Genomic DNA, 25,706 nt, shown 5'->3' on the forward strand with positions numbered 1-25,706 from the left:
CTGTTTTCTCACATACAGCCTCAGTGGCACTTTTCTTTGTGAGCAGGAGATTCAGCTGCCTCAGGCTTTACATGCATCTGTTTTGACTTCTCATGAGCTTCTGCTGGAGTTCAGCATAAATTGCATTACAGACTGACTGAGGGGAGGAGGAGGACGAGAACAAATGCATCTGTCATGGTGACAGCAGCCCCTAGCTTAGATGAGTTAGACCAATGGATGGAAGGCGGGTCTTCCTGTGGCCACTATAGAACCTCCATGGTCAGAAGTAATATACATCATGCACCAAATACTACAGAGGAGCAGCATATCGTAGTCCAGAGGCTCCAGAGCCGTCTGGTGTGACAGAATGCTAGACAAGATGGCGCCATCTGGGACTAATGCAGCACAGCAATTTTAAAGGATATTTGATGCTTAAGTAGCTGTTGCAGTGGACCTTTCTTTATATAGTTGTCCAGAGTTGAAGGATTAAAAGCAAATGCTGAGTTTGAAATACTATGAATTAGCTGAAAAATCTTGCATACAATGGGATACAGTTGTTCTTGGATTCCCATCTCTGCTGAGGCACACACCACCTCAGCTTCTTTCTATAGTTGATCTGCCCTGCAGCTGTGGTCACACCAGTTATGTATAAATCAGTCTTTTTAGCAGCTATTGGTTGAAACTGCAGTGATGTCACTAACTCAGTCGATTTCACAGAAGGCCTTTTAATTTGTTGGTGGCTGCTCTCTAACAGCCTAATTTCGCATGATTCTGGCTGTGGATTTTTGTCTCAGGATACATGAGATTAGTGTCTGTAGTTATTTTTCATAGTGGTGGCAGCTGCTTTCCTACTGAGGACATCTTTCTGTCTGGCTTAGCCCCTAAATAACCTCACTCTTCCTCACCATGCCTACTGCCTACACTACATTAAAAAGCAAAATGGATAAAATGGCCTTGCAACACCTCCTAAAATGTATGTATATTTATTTTATTAAAACATTTATATTCTGCTTTTCCCCATGATTCAAGGTGGCTTACAAATTCAGGTTTTTTTAAAAAAAGGGAGATATGCAGGCCCCACCTGCAGGTTAGCAACTGTAATTTTAGGCATAGACCTCACTTTAATCTTCTTTGTGAGATCCAAAGCAGCCCCTGGGATTGCCTCAGTCCCTAAACTGTAAAATGGTGGACCCCTGGCCATTGAGTAGAGTTAGACTCAATTTTCCACAAGCAGAGTGGAACTGTCTTGCCTCCCCTTCCCATTGCAGCCCTCTGGTGGGATGGGATAGGGGGCCTTGAGGAATATGATGGGAGGGTTGCAGTAGGAAGGGGGGAAATGTGGAAGCTTCCATTGCTCTCTTCAGAAAGGCAAGACTTCAGAACGCAGAGGCAGCTAGTATGGGTGGAGTGTGCTCAGCAAATTGGTTACTCCTGTTCAAGATGGCAGATCTGCTCCACTACCAGTTGTTAGGGTTACCAGTTTTCAGGTGGTTGTTGAAGATCTCCTGGTTTTGCAACTGGTCTCCAGGTCTGAGATCAGTTCCCTGGGAGAAAATGGCTGTTTTGGAAGGTGGACTCTAAGACATTATACCCCACTGAGGTCTTTCCGACCTCTATCTCTCCAGGCTTGATCCCCCCCAAAAAAATCTCCAGGCATTTCTCACTCAAAGCAGGCAACCCTACCAGTTGTCAACTAAACTGAAAAGTGTTCATAACAAGACAAAGAGCCATTGTCATGATCTGGGGTGTGGCTCAGATTCAGGGCCACAGACACTCTTATTTGGTGAAAATATGCATGCTAAACAGCCTACAGCCACTGGGAGGCAGCAGTGATGCACACAATAGAATGGCCAGATGGCTTGATAGATGAAAGGGGCTGCTTAGGAGCTCAGCTTTCATAGGGCTTAAAGTAAACCCTCTGTGTGTAAATAGCCTTTTCCAAAGTGCAATACCATTCAAAAACAAGCCTGCCCTATTGGTAATATCTGCACAGGATTCATATGGAATGGTTTCAGAAGGAAGACTGGAATACTGGGGCAATACAATTTCTTTTCCAGCTCCACAGTAGAGGCTCTGCTAATTAGTGCCACTGCAGCCCCTGAGGAAATCGTACTCTTTTAAAAGAACTGCCTGGAAAGATTATGGTGTGCAAGAAGAATTATTCCCCTACCTTCAGTCAGGTTTCAGTTGAGGATTGAGGAAACATGCACACTTTCCTCTACTTCAAAGCTTTGATCATACTTTAGTGAAGCCTGAGGCGGGGTCTCACACAGCAACAGTTAAACATTGTCCAGTTCTTTTTAAAAAGAAGACAGGAAGAGTCCAGAAGCAGCGGATTGATGTCAAGGAACTACCTGAACAGATTATAATCTTGAGGGGAATGAGGTGGTTGGGATATACTTTGATTTCAGCAAAGCAATTTACAAAGCCCTTTATGTGTGTGTGTGTGTGTGTGTGTGTGTGTGTGCGCGCGTGTTCCTTTAATTGTTGGTAAATTGCAGTAGAGAAAGATGGGGAATGAGTGAGTGAGGTGATTAGTCGGTGACTGAAGGAGTGTGGGCAGAGCTAAGAAGTATAAGCAGAGCTATGATGTTTATGCTGTGAGCTGCCCTGAGCCTGCTTCGGCGGGGAGGGCGGGATATAAATAAAATAAAATGTGTGGAGGGAGGGCAAGAGAGAAAGTCAAGTCAGCCCTGACCTCTCAGCAGAGTGACAGCACTTAATAGTTATGGTCAGTCAGCAGACTACAGAGTCTGAGAAGCAGTCATATGATAAAAATCCTATACGAGTGATATGAAAGGCATTAAGATTCTAGGGAAGAAAAAAGAATATTTAAGAGGACATATTAGGGGCTAGATAGAGAGCCAAAACCTAATATTGTCAGAGTATTGTAGGAGTGCGAAAGACAGAAGCTGTCAGAAAGTTGAGTTAGGAAGAGAAAGGGGGATTTGAGAGTGAGGGGTATGTGAAGTGAAAGAATGACACCTCAGAAATAATTATTCACTGAAGAATTAAGTTATAAGCATCTTGAAACCAATATGCTTATTGTACAAATTAAATTTTGCTTTGTTTTATATTAACCTGGAGTCCTATGATGTTAAATAATGAGAATCTCATCCTCAGGGCTACACTGTCCAGCAAAGAAACTGTAGAGCTTGGGCACAATTCAGTGGGGAATGTTAAAGTGTTTTGAGTTAAATTCCTGGTGGAAGCGTTACATACATTAAGAGGGAAGTTGTGACAGCCTTCCATGGCATTTCTTTTTGTTTGCTTCATTTATACCCTGCCTTTCCTGGCATTGGGCACCAAATCAGTTTGCATCAGTTTATTCTCCATTTTGTCCTCATACCAGTCCTGAGTGGTAGGGGAGATTGAGATTGTGTGGGGCTGGCCCTGAGTCATTTGCCAGCCACCCAGCTGCCATGGCAGAGCAGGGATTTGAATCTGGGTCTCCCAGATCCTAGTCTGATGCTCTGACCAAGAGGCCACACTGGCTCCCAGTGTTGTTTTGGTTAGCAAACTGGTCAACTATAGTGTAGTGTATCGGACTCAGCGCAAGCGCCGCGCGACCCGAGCCACCCTCGGGTCGCCGTGCGCAGCGCGGGAAAAGCCACCGCCAATCCTGACCAAGGGCGGGAAGTTTAACTGGCCAGGATTGGGCTGGCCAGCGAAGGGGATGTTCCGGGATGCATGTATATATTAGCGGACCGGGCCGCGTGTTCCCAGTTTTTGTGATGTACCAGCCAATAAAGACCTATGCCTTCACCACGTCTCGTCTTCCAGTACATTACACTGGCGACGAGGATGGGATCTAGATAGGTCCGGCCGCCCCGAGGGGAACCTGACCGGGCCGGAGACGAGGAAGGCGTGAGACCGCAGGATCGCACAGCCCGCCGCCACCATGGCGAACACTTCGGTAACGACGGGCCATCTTGCGGAATTCAACCCGGAGCACCCCGAGAGATGGGAGACCTACACAGAAAGGGTCGAGTGCTACCTGCGGGCGAACCTGATCGAAGATGACGACAGGAAGAGAGACGTCCTGCTGAGCGTCTGTGGAGAAGAAACTTTCGAGATCGCACGAGGCCTCTCCGCTCCAGCTAAGCTGACCGAGAGGACCTACCGGGAAGTCGTGAGACTCCTCACGGGCCACTTTTCGCCCCAACCGTCCATCGTCGCCCGCCGATTCCTCTTCCACAAGAGGGACCAAAAGTCGGGGGAGACAGCGGCAGTCTACCTGGTGGCCCTTCGGCAGATCGCCGGGAACTGCAATTTTGACAAAAGGGACGAAGCCCTGAGGGACCGTTTCGTCTGGGGCCTCCGAGACGAACGACTGCAGCAGAAGCTCTTCGCTAAGGAGGAGCTCACGCTACAACAAGCCTTCAACGAGGCGACGGCGTTCGAGAGGGCCACCAAGGCGTTCGGCCAGCCACGCGGCGAAGCAGTCCACCAAGGAGAAACGGAGCTGGAAGACCGAGCAGAGGAAGAAGCGTTTCAGCTCCGGCGGCCTCAGAGAACGGACACACGGGCCCCCGCGAGACAACGAGCGACGGAGAGGGCCACCGCCACCACCGGTTCCAGGTGCGCCAGCTGCGGCGACCCCCACGAGCGACGGGACTGCCCGTACCGCAACCTGGACTGCCACAGCTGCGGAAAGACAGGCCACATCGCCCGGGCTTGCCGGGCCAAGAACAGCCGCCGCCAACCGTCAGCGCATCACGACTCCCTGGACACACACACGACGGCATCCACCAGTCTGCAGGTATTGAACTTGCCCCTCGCGGCCCCAGACAAGGTCAAAATGTCGGTCCTAATCGAGGGCGCCCCCTGCATCATGGAAGTAGACTCGGGTTCCTCCATCTCTATCATTTCGGAGGAAACCCTCAAGAAACTATGTCCCCGCCGCCGCATCCAAACGAGGCCAGCGGACTTCGTACTGAGGGACTTTCAGAAGAACCCAGTACACATCGTGGGGTGGGCCCGGGTGCATGTAGAAAGAGGGGGTTTTAGGGGGCCCCTGGACATCCTAGTGGTCAAGCGCCAACTGACCACACTTCTCGGGTTGGCGTGGTTCAATCCACTGGGGATCCAGCTGGTGGGGGTGGACCACTTGCAGGCCAGCAATTTCGACGGGGTCTGCCGGGAGTTCCCCGAGGTCTTCGACGGGTCCTTGGGGAGCTACAAGGGTCCGCCCATCACCTTACCGATAGACCCAATGGTCAGGCCCATAAGGCTTAAAGCGAGGCGCGTCCCGTTCGCCCTTAAGCCTAAAATAGAGGCAGAACTGGACCGCCTAACAGCCCAGGGCGTCCTAGAACCTGTAACGTATGCGGAATGGGAGACCCCCATAGTAACGCCAGTCAAACCCAACGGGGAGGTTAGGATCTGCGCTGACTACAAGTGCACGATCAATAAGGCGCTGCAAGACAACCCCTACCCAGTCCCGGTGGTTAGCCACGTCCTAGCAGCACTAGCCGGGGCGAGGGTTTTTGGAAAGCTGGACTTAGCACAAGCATACCAGCAACTGCCGGTCGACGCTAAGACAGCGGAGGCGCAGACGATCGTGACCCACAGGGGCGCGTTCAGGGTTAAACGGCTGCAGTTCGGGGTCAGTGTAGCTCCGGGGATATTCCAGAGCATAATGGACTCTCTCTTGAAAGGGATCCCCGGAGTTCAACCCTTCTTTGACGACGTTTTAATCGCCGCCCCCACCGAAGGAGAGTTCAGCTGCCGCCTGCGAGAGGTCCTCAGACGGTTCCAAGCGGCGGGGCTGAGAGTCAAAAAGGAGAAATGTTTGTTGGGTGTTCCGCGAGTGGAGTTCCTGGGGTTCGCCGTGGACGCGGCTGGAATTCACCCGACGGCGGACAAGACCAGGGCCATAGTCCAGGCCCCTGCCCCCAAATGCAAGGCAGAACTACAGAGTTTTTTAGGATTATTGAACTTTTATCATGCATTCCTGCCACACAAAGCCGCCGTGGCGGAACCGTTGCACCGCTTGTTAGATAAACAGGCCCCGTGGGTCTGGGGTAAACGCCAAGCCGCGGCGTTCCAGGCAGTGAAAGACCTCTTGGTCTCTAACGCGGTACTTCATCACTACGATGAAAACCTACCCCTGATCCTGGCTTGCGACGCCTCCCCCTACGGAGTAGGAGCGGTCTTAGGGCACCAACTCCCGGACGGGAGAGAGGCGCCGATCGCTTACTACTCCCGGACTCTGTCCCCTGCCGAGCGGAACTACGCCCAGATCGATAAGGAGGCCCTGGCGATCGTGGCGGGGGTGCATAAGTTCAACGACTACCTCTACGGTAGGCGTTTCACCATCGCCACTGACCACAAGCCGCTCCTCGGCCTCCTAGCCCCCGATCGTCAAACCCCCCAGATTCTGTCTCAGAGGGTCTTAAGGTGGAACCAGTTCCTGAATTCATACACTTACGCACTGATACACCGCCCCGGTAAAGCAATGGGACACGCAGATGCCCTCAGCCGCCTGCCGCTACCCACAACGGACCCAGATCCCGCCCCGGCACACGGGGTGATGCTCATGGAGTCGCTCCCCGAGCGCCCACTGCACGCGGACGAGGTGGCTCGGGCGACTGGGAGAGACCGCATCCTCGCACGGGTCAGGGACTGGGTGGGAAGGGGGTGGCCCTCGGGCAAGGTGGAAGAAGCATTCCGGCCGTTCGCGTCCAGGAAGGACGAGCTATCGACACACAAGGGGTGCATACTCTGGGGGAGCCGGGTGGTGGTGCCCCCCCCCCTGCGCAGACAGGTATTGGAGGATCTCCACGAGACCCACCCGGGCATCGTGAGAATGAAAGCCCTGGCCCGGAGCTACGTGTGGTGGCCGGGCATGGATGAGGAAATAGAGGGGTGGGTAAGAAGGTGCCAACCATGCCAGGAGTCCAGACCCAATCCGCCGTCCGCCCCGGTCCACAGGTGGGAGTCGAACGGGCAGCCGTGGTCCCGCCTCCATGTGGATTTCGCGGGGCCGTATCAGGGCCAGATCTTCTTTATACTTGTGGACGCATATACAAAATGGCTAGAGGTAATCCCGGTGGCCTCGACCTCCACCGCAGCAGCAGTCAGGGCACTCAGAAGGGTCCTCTGCACACACGGGATCCCGGACACCCTGGTGACGGACAACGGCACTGCATTCACCTCCCGGGAATTCCGGGAGTTCACCGACCGGTACCTCATAAGGCACATAAGGTCCGCACCATTCCATCCAGCCACCAACGGCCAGGCGGAGCGCATGGTGCGGAACACCAAAGAGGCCCTTGGCCGTATAGTACATGGGGATTGGGACCACCGCCTCTCAGCATTCCTGTTCCACAACAGGATCACCCCAAACCCTGTAACCGGTTTCAGCCCCGCAGAACTGCTCATGGGGAGGAAACTGACCACTCGTCTAGATAGGCTACACCCGGACCGGGCGCCGGATGTCCGCGGGTCCCCCGAGGTCCGGGAAGCAGTGAGAGGATTCTTTCCGGGCGACCCAGTGTATGCGAAAAACTTCGCAAGCGGCCCCGAGTGGTTGGCGGGAAGGGTTCTGAGGGTGACAGGCTCCCGGTCATACGAGGTAACCACCGCCGGAGGCCAGGTGCTGAGACGGCACATCGACCAGCTGCGCCGCCGCACCCTACCCGAGGAGGCAGAAGAGGCAGAGAGTAGGGAACCGCCAGCAACGGAACCGCCAGAAGGGGCCCCGCCAATACAGGAGCTACCCACGTACGAGGCCCCCGCAGCCGCGGGACCAGAACCGGAGCCAGCACCCGACCCGGGCCGGCAACAGCCAGAAATGGCGCCACCCACGTTGGGATCGGGCCCCACACCAACGGCAACCCCGAGGAGATCAACACGGGAACGCAGGGCGCCAGCGTACCTACAGGACTATGTAGTTTAAACTAGGAGGGGAGGAGTGTAGTGTATCGGACTCAGCGCAAGCGCCGCGCGACCCGAGCCACCCTCGGGTCGCCGTGCGCAGCGCGGGAAAAGCCACCGCCAATCCTGACCAAGGGCGGGAAGTTTAACTGGCCAGGATTGGGCTGGCCAGCGAAGGGGATGTTCCGGGATGCATGTATATATTAGCGGACCGGGCCGCGTGTTCCCAGTTTTTGTGATGTACCAGCCAATAAAGACCTATGCCTTCACCACGTCTCGTCTCCCAGTACATTACATATAGGCAGTGGGGTGCCACAGGGCTTTGTCCTGGGCCTAGCACTCTTCCACATTTTCATCAGTGATCGGGCAGAAGGGACTCCTTATCAGATTTGCAGATGACACTAAACTGGGAGGAACAGCTCATACTTTAGAAGACAAAATTCAAAATAACCTTGATAGGTTGAAAATCTGGGCTGAAACTAGCCATTCAATGTTTAGGCAAAAACAGCCAAATGCACAGGTCGGGGCTGAATCCTGGGATTTCAGCTGATTGTGAATGGAACACTCAGGCAAAGCAGGCTTTTACACTGTATTAATAGAAACAGACTCCTATTCATAAAAAAGTAATTGATTCACTTTATTCTGTGCTAGTTGGAACTCCGCTGGAGTACTGTGTCCAGGTGTGAGCACCCATTTTAAGAAAAAGGTAGACACATTGAAAGGAGCTGAGAGAATTGGGATCTGAGTTCTCTGAGGACAGGCTGAAGGACCTGGATATGTTTAGCCCAGAGAAGACTGCAGGGAAGATATGATCATGCTCTACAAATGCCTGAAAGGCTGTCATGTAGAAAAGGGCAAAGACCTTCTGCTGTTCAGAGGGCAAGACTCAGTCTTAGGCTTTTTAGCCGAACATTTGGAGAAACATCCCAAGAGTGAGAGCAGCTCACCAATGGAACCAATTAGGGAACCCCCATGAACAAAGAACATTCACTTCCCAGTGGACCCTGGAGAGCGGTCTGGGGCCTGTATAGTTCTCCATCTGGCTCCAAAAAAATATGACACTACCAAGAGCTGTTTAAGATGCAGATGTGGTTGCAGGAAAAGGGAAGAATAATGAGTCTTGAAACAGAGCAGATGGGGGAGGAGGGTGGAAAGTGTAATGCTACTTGAGTCAATGAATACCCAGTGCTCCAAAACCTTCAGTATCTATTTGTTCTGGAAATCTGCTTTCTGCTTATGCAGTACTAAAAGATTGTATAGGGCTCTTTATCCTCAGAGGAACAGACTTAGCCTAACCAGTGCTAAGTATTGAAGGTATTTGAGAGGGGGGTTGTGTGTGTGTGGGAGGGAGGGGTTAACTTGGATAGTGATAAAATGTGATTAAAATAATGCTATAATGCCAGTCAATATTTACAATATCCTTTATTACTTTGCAATACCATGAAGGAAATGCCACAGTGCCCAAGATTGGACATGCATCCTTTGCTTTAACACCACACCTTGAATTTAGTTGGTCACTGAAAATATTTCCTATGAAATTGCCCTAGGGCCTATACTGAATCAGATCATAGCCTCTTGGGGCACTGGATTAGTCTGACTCACTGCAGAGTCCCAGGCAAAGCAGGGTTTTCTCCTTCCCTGAAATCCTTTTAACTGGAAAAGCCAGAGACTGAATCTGGGACTTTCTGTTACTATTATTATTTCATAGAATGTCATTAAGGGCCGCGGAGGCTTGTCTGTGTGTGATTAGCGGGGAGATGCCTTTATAGTACTGAGCAGCTTTTCAAAAGGCAAAGCCTGGTAATTTTTTTCCCAGGGTTTTTTGCCATGTGAAAACACTCATTTTCTTCTTATATTGAATTAACAGGCTTCAGAGTTACAGTATTCAGAGACCTTGTTTTTCAGAGTTTTGCAACTTCCATCTTAACTCATCTCAAGGGCCTGGAGCATGCAACTCCCCCCTCCCCCAGCTCCCCAAAGATGGCACTTGACAAAGCATGGGGAGTTCAGTTAGGTGTAGTGGTTAAGTGCACAGATTCTTATCTGGGAGAACCGGGTTTGATTCCCCACCTCTCCACTTGCACCTGCTGGAATGGCCTTGGGTCAGCCATAGCTTTCATAGGAGTTGTCCTTGAAAGGGCAGCTGCTGTAAGAGCTCCAGGGTGTCTGTTGTGGGGTGGGGGGGAGGTAAAGGAGATTGTGACCACTCTGAGACTCTAAGATTCAGAGTATAGGGTGGGATAGAAATCCAATATCATCTTCTTCTTCAGATCCCTTCTCCCAAGGATCTTCCAATCTAAAATTTGAGTCAGTAAAGGGAAGAGGAAGAGGAGGAGCCAAGGACACACAGGGCAAGGCATGGCATTCCTTCCAGAGCCATCTCCTTCATGTCACATAGTGAAAGGGGACTCAGTGGATGAGGAGGGTTTTGAAGGAAGTGAGAGAGGTCCTGCCAAGGCTGGCATGGTGGCAGGAGGCAGGAGGAAGAAAGGAAGGGCTAAGCATGTCCTCTGGCACTCCGCTAAGGCCCTTTGCTGTGGTGGTGGTGGTGGAGGAGGAAAGTGCCATCAAGTCAGCTTACTTATGGTGATCCCTTATGGGGTTTTCAAAGCAAGAGGCTTTCATAACCCTGGTATTCCTTGGAAGATCTCCCATCCAAATACTAGCCAGGGCCAGCCCTAGCTTAGCTTCTGAGATCTGATAAGATCAGGCTAGCCTGAGCTACCCTTCATTGTAGGAAATGATAATTCAGGCAATAATGAATGCTGTTGTGGCAGATGGAGATAGTTGCTGATCACATTAGTGGGCAGTGGAGCAGCAAGGGAGTGATAGTTATGTGTGTGTTTACTTAAATTTTAATTGGATCAGGGGCTTCTAGAGTAGCATGTTGCTGTAAAGCAGGCACACACATACACGCGCAATCATTTGCCTTGCCAAGGGCCGCAAGCAAGGTCTGGGAAGAGTGCTCTGCCAACAGCCCTTGCCAAAGGCACTCACCAAGAGGCACTGTAACATAAAACTGCCTTTGGAGAAGCTACAGCCCTCCTGAGAGTGTCATGCCAGAAATCAATATTCATTTCCTTGCCTTGTCAGAGGGGAGATCTTGCTTTGGAGGCATCAGTTACTCATGCCCTGACATTGGAATTGCTGCTCAAATTGGGAGGGAGGCAGCCATTCTCACTTGGCCATGGAACAGTAGCTGGAGTTTTCAGCAAAGAGCACCCGTTCTGCGTGTTTTCTCAAGAAGTGAGACCAGGATACACAGCTCCTGGCCAGCCTTCATGGGGAGGGGGAGGATGAGTCAGAATCCATGCCCTGTTGAGCATGGCGCTGGATAATTATGAACTCACTGTAACCTGACTGTTAAAGTGTGCAGAAATTACCCAGTCTGTGGGTTGGATCCGAACTAAACTGGCAGTTTCCACAGATTCCGCCCCCCTTCCCACTGCAGACCCATCATGCCATTCCTTGGGGTTCCTCAGGATAATCATTTTGTGGGAAATGGGGGGGAGGTTGCAGTGGGAGGGAGGGAGGGAATCAAGAAAGTTCCATTCTGCCACTGGAAAATTTAGTCTGGATTGAACCCAGTAGTTTCATAGCAGCATCAGTTAGGTATACTGAATTATTAAATACAGCACGGCAGTCACATCATAATTGATCCTTTCCACATACGCGGTGGTCCGTTCCCCCTTCTCTTTTTCAGCAAACCAGTTTTGGCTACCTCCTACCCAGGAAATCTTCATGATTGGAGTTGCTTTCCAAGGTGACTTTAGTCCAACGGCAACTGAATTGCCCATTAGTGTCCATCATCAATGATTAAACCAGGCCAACTCTACACAGAAAGCAATTGCTTCACTTGGCTTGACACAGCCGCGTGATTCACTCTACCATCCAGCAGTCTAAGGCAGCTCTTACAATCTTCCTTGGAGAGCTGCAGTGGGGGAGGAGGCAAGCAGTTGCAAAGGTTCTTATGGAGGATCTCCCAGGGGCAGGGAACACATGGTTCAGTCCTTCCGCAGAGAAAGGAGCCCTTTGCAGAAATCATGGGAGTTACTTCACTGGGCCTGGAGCTCAACTATCAGGAAGGAAAAGAGAAGAGGACCCATGGCTTAGTTGAACTATATGGTACAGTGTGTTGGTGTAGCATACTGGTTAGATTATCAGATTAGGATGTTGGTGACCCACGGCTTTTTCTGTAGCAGGAACTCCTTTGTATATCAGGCCACACACCCCTGATGTAGCCAGTCCTCCTGGAGCTTACAGTAAGCCCTGTAAGCTCTTGGAGGATTGGCTACATCAGAGGTGTGTGGCCTGATATGCAAAGGAGCTCCTGCTACAAAAAAAGCCCTGCGGAGACCCACTTTCCATCTTGCCAAGAAATTCACTAAACGATCTTGGGCAAGTCACACTCTTCTCAGGGTTGTTATGATAATAAAATGTGAAAAGGAAAAGCCATGTATGCTACCCTGAGCTCTTTAGAGGAAAAGTGGAATAAAAATGTACTAGACAGACAGATAATGCTGGCTCAATGATGATTATACACAATTATGCAGAAGACTGTTGAGAGGAGCTTCTTTCCTGCTCTTGTCTGTGATGCTGTAATGTCATTGAACATTCACAAACATTCTAAGTGAGGGAAAGGCCAGACAGCTGAATATCTTCAACAACCAAGAAAATGGTTGGTTTGATAAAACTTGAGAAAGGCAGTGGAAGTTCTGTGTTGTAGAAGGCTTGGGCACAAGGAATGGGAGAGGGAGATGGCAAATGCCAGCGACTGTGGGCAACCATTGCGGATCTGTGATCACCCTGCTTTCTCTTGATCCTATGGTTCTTTAAGAGCTGTGCAAAGTTTATTCTGAGCAACATGCATGGAGTTACTGATATTGTAATATCCAATAGAGAAAACATAAGAATTCTAACAGTTTTCCACTTGGAAGTTTTGCGAACTCTGTTCCTTTTGTCAAATCAAGGTGAAACAGGGCAACATTGATTTTTACAAAGCTAGCACAATAATTCCTCCATCCCCAAGAGCAGCACCCTCTAGCAGATTTTGATCAAAATCTAAGCTGTCTCTGATGAGCAGCTATTTGCATACTTTGCAAAGATGAGACATCCAAGAGACGCATCTAGACATCTGTATTATTGATGCTGCACATTGCTGCAAAGAAAATGAACTGATTCTAATTAGACAAGAGGTTAGGGTAACATCTAGCAGCGCTTACAATAGGCATGGTGCAATTCCATAAACTTATACTGAATAACAAGTGTGCCTTTTAATCAGATGCTTGTCTAATTATTGCATGGTCCCTGGGAAGGGTTCAGAACTTCAAGCTTTATTTACTCCTCTATTGTGTTATTTTGCAATTCATCTGCCCAAGAGAATTCACTTCCTCAGGTAGCCTAATGAGATACCTGGCTCTAGGTCATGACTGCAACATTTATCTTATTGATGTGTTTACTTCTCTAGCTATCATAAGAGCTCAAATTTAACAACTTAACGTGTAGGAATAATAAATAAGCAACCTTTCCTTTGCATAAGAGAACAGAAACAATACAAAAATAGTCTATGGTTTAACAACTAAGTAGCACCAGTTGTTTCTTGCAGGCTGGAATGACTTGGATTTTCCTCTTGTTCCAGTGCCTTCAATAATGAATGTGACTAAAATGCTGACAGATGTTCTTCAAAACTGTTTTAAAATATTATCTGCCCTGAGTCCGTCTGGGAAAGGGCAGAATATAAATTAACTAGCTAAATAAATAAAAACTTCCAGGCAAACTAACATTGAGGGGCTGCAACAGTCAAGGCCATGTTTCAGGGTACACTTGCAGTGTAATCCTAAACAGAACTGCACTCTTTAAAATCCACTGAAAGCCAATTGGCTTAGAAGGATGTTAACACTGTCTAGGATTGCACTGTTAGGACACCTGACAACACAGGAAATCCAGGTTGTGGGCACTAGAATAGTGGGCTCTGAGTGGCCCTGTTGATGGACTGTTACCAGGCATTGGCTTCTTTGTTGGGGCCTTACAGTTATTGAAGGCCCCACCTAAGGACTCTTATTGGGCAGGGGCAGGCTTGAATTTGTCCATAACTGAAAAACCAACACAATATTCTGATAGCTAGCAGTTTACAGCTTGAGAATGACATGAGTACAAATCCCAGCTTCATATCTGGAGCAGCATTTCATTGAAATTTTTAATGTGAGCCAGAGGGAAAAGATTTGAACTCTCAGCTTTAGAGTCCCAGAGGATTTCCTATCATGGCAATATACAGCCAAGGAGGAGATTTTACACATCCATGGACATAGTCTTCAATATGTGTTTTTTGGTGAGTACATGTCCTAATTATTTACATACAGTAACACCACTGGCTGGGATCTGTTACAATCCACATGAATAATAAGTGCTGTAAAAAAATCTCAAAGATAGTTGCCTAAATGTAGCATTCATAAGCATGCAGCCCATTTCTCCCAGGGAAAGTGGAATACTGGGCTTCATTACAGCAAACTATATTGAAGAACAAGCTGGTTATTTAAGTGACACTGGCCCATTGCTTATTCCTTGCCACCTAACAGCCATGACCTAATAGAAATGCTGTGCCAACTAGGGAAAAGCCTTGGGATTTTGCATTCACATGGCCTTCTGCTTAAATCTGGCTGCTACCTATGCAAAGTCTCAGTGGGGCAGGCCTAACCATATGCAGCACACATAGTTGTTTTGTATAGATAGCCCAGCTGGGTGCATAGTCCTAGAGGTGAATGCTTTTTCTTTGCCAGCATCATCTTTAAATTTGGCCTTGATATGTGCTAAAGGTAGGGGGGCTGGAGTGAGCAACTCAGCATGCCTGGGCATTGGGGGGGGGCACTACATGTCTCTAAGACCGATTTCCCACTAGCCTTACCTTGCTCTCACTCTCCTCCTCTTCACGGGGCTTCTGCCAAATTTTGCACAAGCTGCCCCGAGGCTGCAACTCGCGCCACCTTTTTCATGCAGCCAACCAGATCCTCTAAAAACCAGTTTCTGTTTGCCGTGTGGAAAAGGCAAAACTAGTTGCAGCCCCAGGGCAGATAGTGTGAAATCCAACAGAAGCCCCGCGGAGAAGAGGAGCATGAGAGCGACATAAGGCTAGTGGGAAATTGGTTTGTGTATAGGTGATCTCCTTGAATGGGATGTCACTCTTGGTCTTAACCTCTCTCCTGTCTTCTTGACCTGTGTTCTTTGTTCTTCCCACTCTGCACATGGCTTTTCATTGAGTCAGATGCCTCTTCAGGGTTCTCCTGTAAAAACAATGTCCTCATACTACCATACACATGATGCTGGATTAGCTGGCCATTTGTGATAGGGAAAGTACTCTTTAGATTAGGCTTCTCTCTCTCCCTTTGACTATAATCTGTGAACTGAATCAATTTGAATAAAGGCAAGTTTTTACTTTTTTGCAATATACTCGGTTGTTTTATGTACTGCAGTCAGTATCACACTTCTGTGACTGGGCAAACACTGTTACATTAATCAAATATCCCAATAAGGGGAAAATACCTATGTTAGATTGTATAATTTAGAGACATTTCCTTATATATAACATTGCTGAGGAATTGTTAATTTGAAGACATGCCCTAAACTTACACCATCTTAGTTTATTCTAGAAAAAAAAAAGCCTTAGAGATTGCAGTACAGGATGTTTTAGTTGCTTTTTTAAGGCCAATAATCATTTTGTTCATCTTTATCTATGGGCCCAAAAACATTAGAATATCAAGGTGACATTTGCTGACCTGGCAGCCACCTTTATCTGGGTAATAATAGGGATGCTGTGAATATCACAATAAACATGTTTGACAATTAAACTTAGCATGTTTGACTATGATGATCAGAAAGTGGGCTATGTGAGAATATGGACATGCAAAAAGCCTGTTGCGCTTTACTGCATTGTTAAAAAGGAATATGGTTCAACAGGCTGTCAAACAATCATGTTTGATTCAAAGGAAAAGGCAAACGATACATCAAAAAATGGGCTTTCTGTTCACAACCAGCAAATATAATATGAGCTGAGCAGTGGGTGTTCAAGCATCCTTAGTTAATAGCTGTCTACCCTTGAATCACCAAAGCTAAAAGAGAATATGCCTTGGCCTTTAACCACTGCCATTATTGTGTCCTTTCCCCACATTGAATTTGGATACCTTCACTGAGAACTACTCACCTGCAAAGCCTTTCCTTCAGTCACTCTGGAGTGACTGCCTTTGCAATATGGTTAACAGGAAGCAGAATAGCTGGGTTCTTTGCTTCTGCTAAAGAGATGCAGGATGAGAAAGGAAAGGTCCCCGGGGAGACTGAGGAATGCATTAAAAAAAGAACCAGAACAACTGAGCAACAAAGGAACATTAGACACCAGAGAACTGGCATCTGGTTTTATGATAACAGTAATACAAGAGGAGCAACGTAGATTATTGGCAAAACCCAGCCCATTCATGAATCCTTCGCTTAATAAACACAGGCCCAAATGTGGTTTCTGAAAGGTCAAAACATCTTGGCTGAAATTTTGAGAATGGCTGCTGATGGCACTAAAAAAATTCAGCACATAGGTAATATAAATGATATGACCAATACATATTATGCCAATGTCCATATATTTATTTTACACAATTTATTCAGCTCCTACTTGTCATGCAAAGGGTCCAGGTGCTTTCAAGAACACTGAAGGCCAGACCCTTGGGAAATCTCCTTTAGACCTCTTGCAGTCACCAACATGCTTCCAATTCTGTTGTCATAGACAAAGGGACTAGAAACCTGATCTCTTTTTTTAAAAAAAATCAATTGAACATTGGGATTCTCAGAACAGCAAACCCTGCAATCTATACCAAATCCTATGTTTTCATGCACTTGCCTTTTATCAAGGCACCTCTACTAATATCAGAGGCTGTAGTTCTGGTTGCTCTTTTGCCAGCAAAAGCTTCTTGAATTGGAGCGAATAAAGGCAAAATTGACCCTCTTGACTTCCCTGAGTAATAAGTCACTACATTTTAGGATTTAAAAAAAATTTTTTTTTGCAAACATACATGATCACTACTCTCAGCTCCGCCCACTTATGTTCAGTGCCCTTAATTTCCATTTCCAGAACATAAATCACTTCTGCTGCCCTCGTGTTTCCAGTTAACTAGCTCTGCCCTTTGAAACAGTCCTGCCTCCCATTGGAATGATAGGTGAAGAAACAGAAAACTCAAAGCCTCTTCCAAATGTTTGCAACAACCCTCAACTTTTAAAAAAACCACACGCAACAAAAACAGGAAGGAGAAACTCCTTCAAAGCAACTGCTTCCTCTGGAGGTGTCCCAAGTGACACATTTTGGGGTGATTTTCTGTATTTCAGGAAAAATGCTTTAGCTCTGTGTATGAGTAGCTATTAGCCAAAAGGTATAGATGGAAAGCTATGTCTGGGGCAGTGATTCTCTGTATTTTTAGTGCTTGGGAGGCAACACTGGGAGGCTTCTGGAGTTCTGGCCCCATTGATGGACCTCCTGATGGAACCTGGGTTTTTTTTGCCACTGTGTGACACAGAGTGTCAGACTGGATGGGCCACTGGCCTGATCCAACATGGCTTCTCATGTTCTTAAATGAAATAATCAAAAATGAAATAAGTTCGAATGGTGAGCCTATAAATATTGGTATGATTCATCAACCAATGCTTTTGGCTAATAGCTACTCATACACAGACTCATATCAACTTCTGCTACTTGTTCCTATTTCTTTATGAAAATGGCAATGAGCAGTGACCCAGGAGCTCTTGGATGTTCACCTCTGTGTAGACCTCCCAGAGGCACAGGTCTCCTCTTCCTGGCACTAGATCTGCTTTACAAGATACTCACGAATGGTTCTTCTTTATCATTGCCATCTAAAGCTAGCACTCAGAGTGCCTGTGGGGTTGATCCCCCACAACTATTCTCATACCCCCCACAACACTGACTTGTGCTTCCTTTCACTGCACTTTTCTGCCTCATCAAAAACAGCCTTGTGGATTTCTCCCTAGCCTGCACATCTGTCCCTTGGGCAAGGTCTAATTATGGGAAATAGGAAATTGCAAGTGAATTGTGTCTCCTGTCTTCTGCCCCCTCTTCGTCATGCCCCCAAATGGTTTTTACAGACAGTTTTTTCTAGAAGAGCTCTAGATAGCAGGTACAAACTCACTGGAGAACTCCTCTGATCACCTCTTTCCACTTAACAGTCCTTACAAATGACACTCTCCTTTTTAGCCCAAGTTCCACCACTTGCTTTTAATTCTGTTGATACTTTCCCTATCAGTGAAGTAGGGTACTGGGAAGTTCCATTCAGCCCCACCGGCACAAACATTTTGGGTTTTTTTAATCTTAGCTGGTTACAATATTTTCTTTTGTGACTCATACCACAGGAAGATTCATATATTTTTATCCAGTATTTACAATCAACGTCGGAATAAGAAATATTGAACTGGCCAAGCCCATACCCCTTTTATTTGATATGCGACTACTCATAACGGACCACTGAGAACTCCAAAAAAGTACCACCTGAGATTAATAGTCAGCATTTTGTTCATGCACCAGAAAAATAAAAATTAAGAGGTCAATATTTTAAAAGCAAAACAAGGGACCCCATTTTCGGATCTGTTACTCACTGTTCCTGCAGAGACCCTTTCTGCTCTGCTCCCAACAGTAAATACAGATCCTGGTTAAGACTGATGGAAAGCAATGAGCTACAAAAGATGAAGTTTTAAATTAAAAAAAGGCTTTGTTCAGAATGCATTATTTACATTGTTCTTGGACTAATACACATACTTTTTGTTTTGGGTTTTTTTTTTTACATGTGAGCAGTCCCTAGCTGCACCACAGCAAAATCCAGAGCATTGGAGCCGCTCCTGTCCCCTTACACACTACTGGTCTTTTCGCCGCTGCAGCTATTTATGGAAAGCTCGGAGGTCCCCACGTGCATTTCCAGAGCATCCTCCGTCTCATCCAGCTCCAGGCTGTTCAGTTCATTGCCATTGCGGTAACTGTTTAAATTAAGGTCTTTCCCATACAAAGCTGTCGAAGAGACGTTGGGGCACTGATTGTGCCTTTGTACTGACTTCTTGCTGCTGGTATAGCGGCAGCGGATATAGTTAGAGAATGCCCTGCGGTAGATTTTGTTGAAAAGTGTGTATACCAGGGGATTGACCCCAGAGCAGATGTAACCCACCCAAACAAAAACGTCGAGGAGCTCCCCGAGAAGAACCTCATCGCAAGCTTCTTTGCAGAGGACAGACATGATGTTAGTGATGAAAAATGGACACCACATGATGAGGAACAAAAAGAAGACGATGCCCAAGACTTTGGAGGCTCTCCGCTCGTTGTTGATGGACTGCATGGTGCCCTTCCGGAAAAGCACGGCTTCTTTGTTCACGGGAGAGTTTAAGTGGGACGTAGCCTCATGGTTCTGCAGCATGGAGAGGTTCTCCGTGTTGTTCTCTTTCTTGAGGCAGTTCATGCTACTTCGCCTCTGCTTGGGGGCCTCCCCATACATGAAGACCAAGGCCTGCTTCTGCAGGACTTGAATGGTCAGGCAGTACGCAAACACCATGATAATGAGAGGAATGAAGAATGCTACAAAGGAGCCAATGAGGACAAAGTTTTCATCATTCAGGACGCAGCTTCCATTCACAAACACCCGAGAATCATCTTGCAAGCCAATTACTGGGATGGGCAAGGAGATCCCTAAACAAGTCATTGCAAGAGAAAAGACAGAAAGCAAAAAAGTGTTATCTTAGATTGGTTGCAACCCAGCCTCATAGTCTGGCACTGGTAACAACTGCACTTTATGATGACTTTTCCCTTTCACTCATATGTTGCTGTCCTGAACACCATTGCTCCATTACCTTGCCAGCAGAAGGTTCCTTCCTACTTTCCCTCTTACTTTAGAAGTTCTAGGTCTACCATACTGAAATTTCAAAGATAAACAAAACCAGACTAGAAGATCTTATTGGAAGTGATGTGAATTATTACAGTATCTTGTCACTAACATTGTATAAAAAACATTTTGATAACGTGTTCCACTAGGGGGCTCCATAAGCACAACAAGAAACCAACCACTAGGGGGCTCCATAAGCACAACAAGAAACCAACCATTGTGAAGCTATCACTCCAAATATTTCAGGACTCAAATCTTTTCCTCTTCCTCCTCCTACTCTTCCAGCAGCCCAATTTTTTTCTCCTTCAAGTTTATCCGTATCTTTTATTGACAGTGCAGAATGCAAATATTGCTGCACGCAAGCACAGACCAACAACTGCCAATAGAATGAAGTTTGAATCCAGCGAAGTTTGAAATCTTTAAGACCAACAAAGTTTAATTCTAGGTATAAACTGTAGTGTGCATGCACGGACTTCATGCCACCAAACTAAAGTGCCACTGATCTCAAACTTTGTTTTATTGCTTCAATCAACATGGCTACCCACCTGAATTTAGCAACTGCCAATGACATCCATCCATTCCTACACAGACCACTAGGCACAAACAATGTTGGTGCCAGAGTACTGGTGGTGCATGTTGTGGCAGAGAAGCTAGGGTTCCAACCACAAGGGGTGTCTGCAGTTCTCCCAGAATTACAACTTTTCTCCACACTACAGAGATCACTTCCCCTAGAGCAGCAGTCCCCAACCTTTTTGGCACCAGGGACTGGTCTTATGGAAGACAATTTTTCCATGGACGGGGGGTGGGGGGGGGCATGGTTTTGGAATGATACCATCATGCACTTTATTTTGGTGTGGTGGTTAAGTGTGCAGACTGTTATCTGGGGGAACCAGGTTTGATTCCCCACTCCTCCACTTGCACCTGCTGGAATGGCCTTGGGTCAGCCATAGCTCTTGCAGAGGTTGTCCTTGAAAGGGCAGCTTCTGGGAGAGCTCTCTCAGCCCCACCCACCTCACAGGGTGTCTGTTGTGGGGGAGGAAGATAAAGGAGACTGTGAGACACTCTAAGATTCGGAGTGGAGGGCAGGATATAAATCCAATATATTATTGTTATTATTATTACTACTATATTGTAATATATAATGAAATAACTCATGGCTTGGTTGCTAACAGGCCATGGACCGGTACCAGTCCACAGACCAGGGGTTGGGCACCCCTGCCCTAGAGGAAATGGCAGCTTGGAAGGGGAGCTCTATGGCCCACTGAGCTTCTTCCCCTCTCCAGACTCTGCCTTCCCTAGTCACTACCCCCAAATCTCCAGGAATTTCCAAAGCTAGAGTTGGTAACGCCAGGGGAAGCAAACTCTCCATTTCAACTGGTCCTGCCCCCTTAGGGGTGCATTCACATGACACTAAATAATTCGTTTTGAAACTGGATTTTTACTGTGTAAGAATAGCAAAAATCCACTTCCAAAATGCATTATTTAGTGTAGTGTGAACGCACTCTAATTCTATGGGATGAAGTTATAAGAGGACACCCCACAAAGTTTTTAGGAATTAGGCCTGGCCACTGTTCTGTTGAGTGGAGCCTAGACAGGGAATGCATCCTGCTTCTGTACACAAAGACATATGCAATGATTCCCAGAGTTCCTAGCTATAGGTGAGGTTAATAACTTCTGCCTGCAAAAAAAAAAATCAGTAGGTCTGCATCAAGAAAATGAATGCAAGTAGCAAACTTTAAACAATTAAGCAAAAAGGCACACTTTGGCTTATTTGATATAACTAGATTGCAGAAATTCTGAGATTTTTCAGTGGTGCATGATAAAGAGAGGCCCTTTCAAAGAGGCCTCCAATCCCATTTGCTGTTCTAGAAAGTGGTTCCTTCACAACTCCAGCTGCAAATCCAGGAGACCACAAATGCTTACATAGCTGTGGCTGTGCTCTTCAAGCATTTGGGTCTTTACTTGCAACTCTACCAGCTGCTTTGGTCACTGACTGTTTGCAAGCAGATGTCCCTCAACTAACTTGCTTCCCAGTTAACTACAACATGCAAGAGCACTCTGAGGCCAGATTGTAAAATAAATTAGCAACCAGTTCCAAATGAGATAGACCTGGGGGTGGAAGGGAAACAGTTCCCAAGGCATACATTGGACGGGGCAAAATGAGGCCCTGTCACATAAAATAACCGCACTCATAAACTTTTTATAGAATTTATGATAGAACTTTCTTAGGCAAAAACCTGTGGGAACAACACAGATGGCAAGGAGCAAACTGTCAATATAGAGAAAAAACCCAGTGTTCTGTGATACTCAAATATGACCAATAAGCAGGACTGAGGCTAGAACTATCACAAAAGTAGGAGCAGGATTAATTCATTCCAGCTGGGGCTCTTCTTCTCCAAGCAGGAAGGAAGGATTAATCCCCAACTCAGTGACAGTTTCAACTTTCAAGTGGACAACTGCTTTCTGCCTTCAGCTGCCTTTGTTTTGGGAAGGTGGTGGTGGGGGGAGAAAATGCTGTACTTGGGAGCAAACCTTCTCGCAATCTCCTACCACTGGGCATCCCAACTCTCATAGTGCCCGCAAAGGGTGCAGTGTGTGTCTATACACAGAACTGTGCCTGGTTCCCTCAAGGGGGTTTGAAATATACGGGTCATTTGGACATTTTGCTAGTTGCATAAGGAGAGGGTGCCAAGAAGGGAAAAGTGATTTCTTTTTCATCTTGTAATGTCTTTTCAAATCCTATCAAAAGATTTAAATCTCAGGGCAACAGATAAGAAACTCTCCGTATATGACCTTTTCTTCTACATGGATACCACAAACCTATAATGTGGGTTTAAAAAAGGGTTTGCAGTTACAGATGATGCTGGATCTGTGGTTTGGATTGGGGCCAATGCTGTTTTTATTTTTATATATATATGAGGCCTTTCATGTGGTTGCAGTTCAGATACTCTCTCCCTAGACTTAATAACTTGGTGTTGTTTCTGTTGTAGTTTATTACTGTTTTTTTAACTTAGTTTGAGGTAGTGTATAGGGCTCTCTTCCTCCCATCAGCCCTGTAAGGCACAAAAGAATGCAAGAAGCACCCTGATGGATCACACCAGTGGTCTATCTAATCCAGCATTCCTATTCCACAAAGTGCCCTATCAGTTGCCTTAGAGTGTCAAACAGGCATAGAAGACAAGGTCTTTTTAGATGTTGCCTTCTAGTACTGGAATTCACAGAACACAACCAGCTTTGGGAATTCAATGTGAGACATTGCCCATTAACAGAATAGGACTGGGTCCCAATTAGTGAATGATCATTTGTGGAATTGGAGAAGCTGCAGGGAATGATTTGTGTTGTGATTCATGATTGAGGAAGGCATGGCCAAAACCGGTCTCTTGTTCAAGTTTTTTTTCTTCTCCATGATTTATTTCAGCAAAATTGAAGATGGCATCTCAAGTACAAGACTTAGGATTGTATAAATTTTGTGCACTGGGACTTTTGGAAGTGAATTGTAACTTATGAATGTTACTGTGCAATTGATGTGTATTTCTTTAATAATATAGTGTGTGCATGCTACTCGGTTTTTTGTATTTTTTGCCTTAGAGTGTCAAACAGGCATAGAAGACAAGGTCTTTTTAGATGTTGCCTTCTAGCACTGGAATCCACAGGTCTACTGCCTCTGAGGTTTCCTTTAGTCACCATGGCTGGCAGACAAGGATGGACCTCTCCTCCATTAATCATAATCATCTTTTATGTCCATCTAAGCTACTGGCTATCACTATCACTATTGCCAGGTTGAGAAACAGTGACTAACCCAAGGTGAACTGAGTGACTGAGGGCGTTTTCGCACTCACGTTCAGCCGGCGCGACCCCCCTCTTCACCGCGCAGGATCTGCGCGGATTTCGCACTAAATGCCGCGGAGCAGCCTTTTGCGCCGGAAACTCCTGGCGCAAAAGCCGCTCAAACGTAAACCGCCAAAAAGCAGTTTCCGTTTGCGTGGCTTTTGCGACGGGAGTTTCCGGCTCTTCCGGCTGCTCCGCGGCATTTAGTGCGAAATCCACGCAGATCCTGCGCGGTGAAGAGGGGGGTCGCGCCGGCTGAACGTGAGTGCGAAAACGCCCTGAGTGGTTGAAGGTAGGGGCCATGGCTCAGTTGCAGAGCATCTGCTTGGCATGTTGAAAGTCCCAGGTTCAATCCCCAGCATCTCCAATTTAAAAGATCAGGTAGGAGGTGATGTGAAAGACCCCAGCCTGAGACCCTGGAGGCTGCCATTGTCTGAGTAGACAATACTGACTTTGATGGACCAAAGGCCTGATTCAGTAGAAGGCAGCTTCATGTGACACTCCCCAAGCAAAATTCAAAACTCCAATGAAGAAAAAATGTTTCAATAAGCAAATAAACAAAAAACACCCCTTATCCCTTGGCACTAGAATGAAGATGCTGTGTACCATGGAATTAAAGGCTGTAGAATCAGTGGTAGAGTGAAGTCAAGAACTACTTTTTTGAACTGGGGTGGAGGGACAACAACAATTGCTGGAAAGGAGGGCAAAATTCTCTGCAAGGTTCAAGCACTGTACTGACAGCAAATGTGTGCTATTCATACATCCATTTTCCCATTGGCTTTGATTTGACTAGCTTCAGCCAATGAAGTCCTTCAGCAGGGCAAATCAAAGACAGTAGGGTAATAGTTGTGTGAATATTATAAATGATGGCCAAGGATGAATTATTATGTTTAATAACTTACTGAGCAGTGGAAAAGAAAAGCCTTCAGTTTCCCAGCAACAATCCATCTGTCATTCGCACCAAAGTTAATTTATGTTAATTTATTTATTTATTTATTTATTTTTCTCTTTCTTTCTTTCTTTCTTTCTTTCTTTCTTTCTTTCTTTCTTTCTTTCTTTCTTTCTTTCTTTCTTTCTTTCTTTCTTTCTTTCTTTCTTTCTTTCTTTCTTTCTCTCTTTCTCTCCCTTCCTTCCTAGTTTATATTCTGCCCTCCCTGCAAGTGGACTCAGGGCAGATTACAACATATAAAATAACACAATTAGTTGAAACATATAAAAACAGTTAAAATAAGAATTAATTCCTTCCTTCCTTCCTTCCTTCCTTCCTTCCTTCCTTCCTTCCTTCCTTCCTTCCTTCCTTCCTTCCTTCCTTCCAACAGAAGCCCTGGCAGCTGATGAAAAAGTAAGAATAGCTTACCTATGGAGATGGTCCAAACAGCAGCAATTTTCATAATTGCCTTGGTGCGGGAATTAAACCGGCTGTGCTCAATGGGGTTACGGATCGCAACATAGCGGTCGAGGGAGATGGCGCAGAGATGCATGATAGAGGCAGTGGAAAAGAGCACATCTAGGGAAATCCAGATGGGACACAATTGTTTAGGCAAAGGCCAAGCATAATCTGAAACACAGAGAGAAAGAGAGAGAGAGAGAAAGGAAAGGCAAAGAAAGAAAAGAAAATGAGTTTGGAGAGGGTTGCCTGCAACTGATAAATCACTGCAGCTCAGAACTGCACATGGGGGAGCCTCAAAGTCAGCAGTTCCAGAACTGCAGGCATGAGTGAAATGCTGCCTTGCCACAAGGAACAAAAATAAACAACCAGAGCCTGAAGCAGCCATCGGGTGCCTGCTGCATCTCTGTAGATGTCACTGCTCTGGTCTTTATCCTCAAAGAGAGAAGCAGGTTCCAACTCATCCAAGTTGTTATTCTATAAATCTGTAGAATTTAAGAAGCCACAAGACTCTTTATTTTTTGGTTTTGCTCTGGTCCTGCTTCCTTCCAAGAAGCATCTCCTTGAGAACAGGGAATCCCTCCACACCTCGACATCAGAATACAATTGGGTTATTTGTTACATAGCCCTCCCCCCCCCATCCCCATCAACATCATTGATGTGCACCCCGAAAAGGACCCTTTGGTTTAAACAGACTAGAGGCATGGGGCCGCACGTTCTTCAAA

At 46.7% G+C, this 25,706-nt stretch overlaps 2 protein-coding genes across 4 annotated transcripts in view; one reads left to right on the forward strand and one right to left on the reverse strand.

Annotated features, from left to right (window-relative positions):
- Positions 1-6,629: 6,629 nt before the first annotated feature.
- The window catches only part of GDPD2 (glycerophosphodiester phosphodiesterase domain containing 2), a 444,005-nt gene continuing 424,928 nt past the window's right edge, over positions 6,630-25,706 (forward strand). The window contains exon 1 of the mRNA XM_060249921.1: positions 6,630-6,637. The gene's annotated coding sequence lies outside the window, so the exon portion shown is untranslated. The remainder of the gene's footprint in view (positions 6,638-25,706) is intronic.
- HTR2C (5-hydroxytryptamine receptor 2C) overlaps positions 18,316-25,706 on the reverse strand; it is a 64,736-nt gene continuing 57,345 nt past the window's right edge. For 2 of the 3 annotated variants that reach the window (XM_060249923.1, XM_060249924.1), the window contains exons 3-4: positions 24,952-25,152; positions 18,316-19,573 (exon numbers count right to left, since the gene is read on the reverse strand). In XM_060249923.1, the coding sequence (XP_060105906.1) occupies positions 18,747-19,573; positions 24,952-25,152 (1,028 nt within the window). In that variant the 3' untranslated portion in view covers positions 18,316-18,746. The remainder of the gene's footprint in view (positions 19,574-24,951; positions 25,153-25,706) is intronic. The other variant, XM_060249925.1, reaches the window with a different exon arrangement.

Source organism: Heteronotia binoei, chromosome 11 (assembly GCF_032191835.1).
Source record: "Heteronotia binoei isolate CCM8104 ecotype False Entrance Well chromosome 11, APGP_CSIRO_Hbin_v1, whole genome shotgun sequence".
Lineage (NCBI taxonomy): Eukaryota > Metazoa > Chordata > Lepidosauria > Squamata > Gekkonidae > Heteronotia > Heteronotia binoei.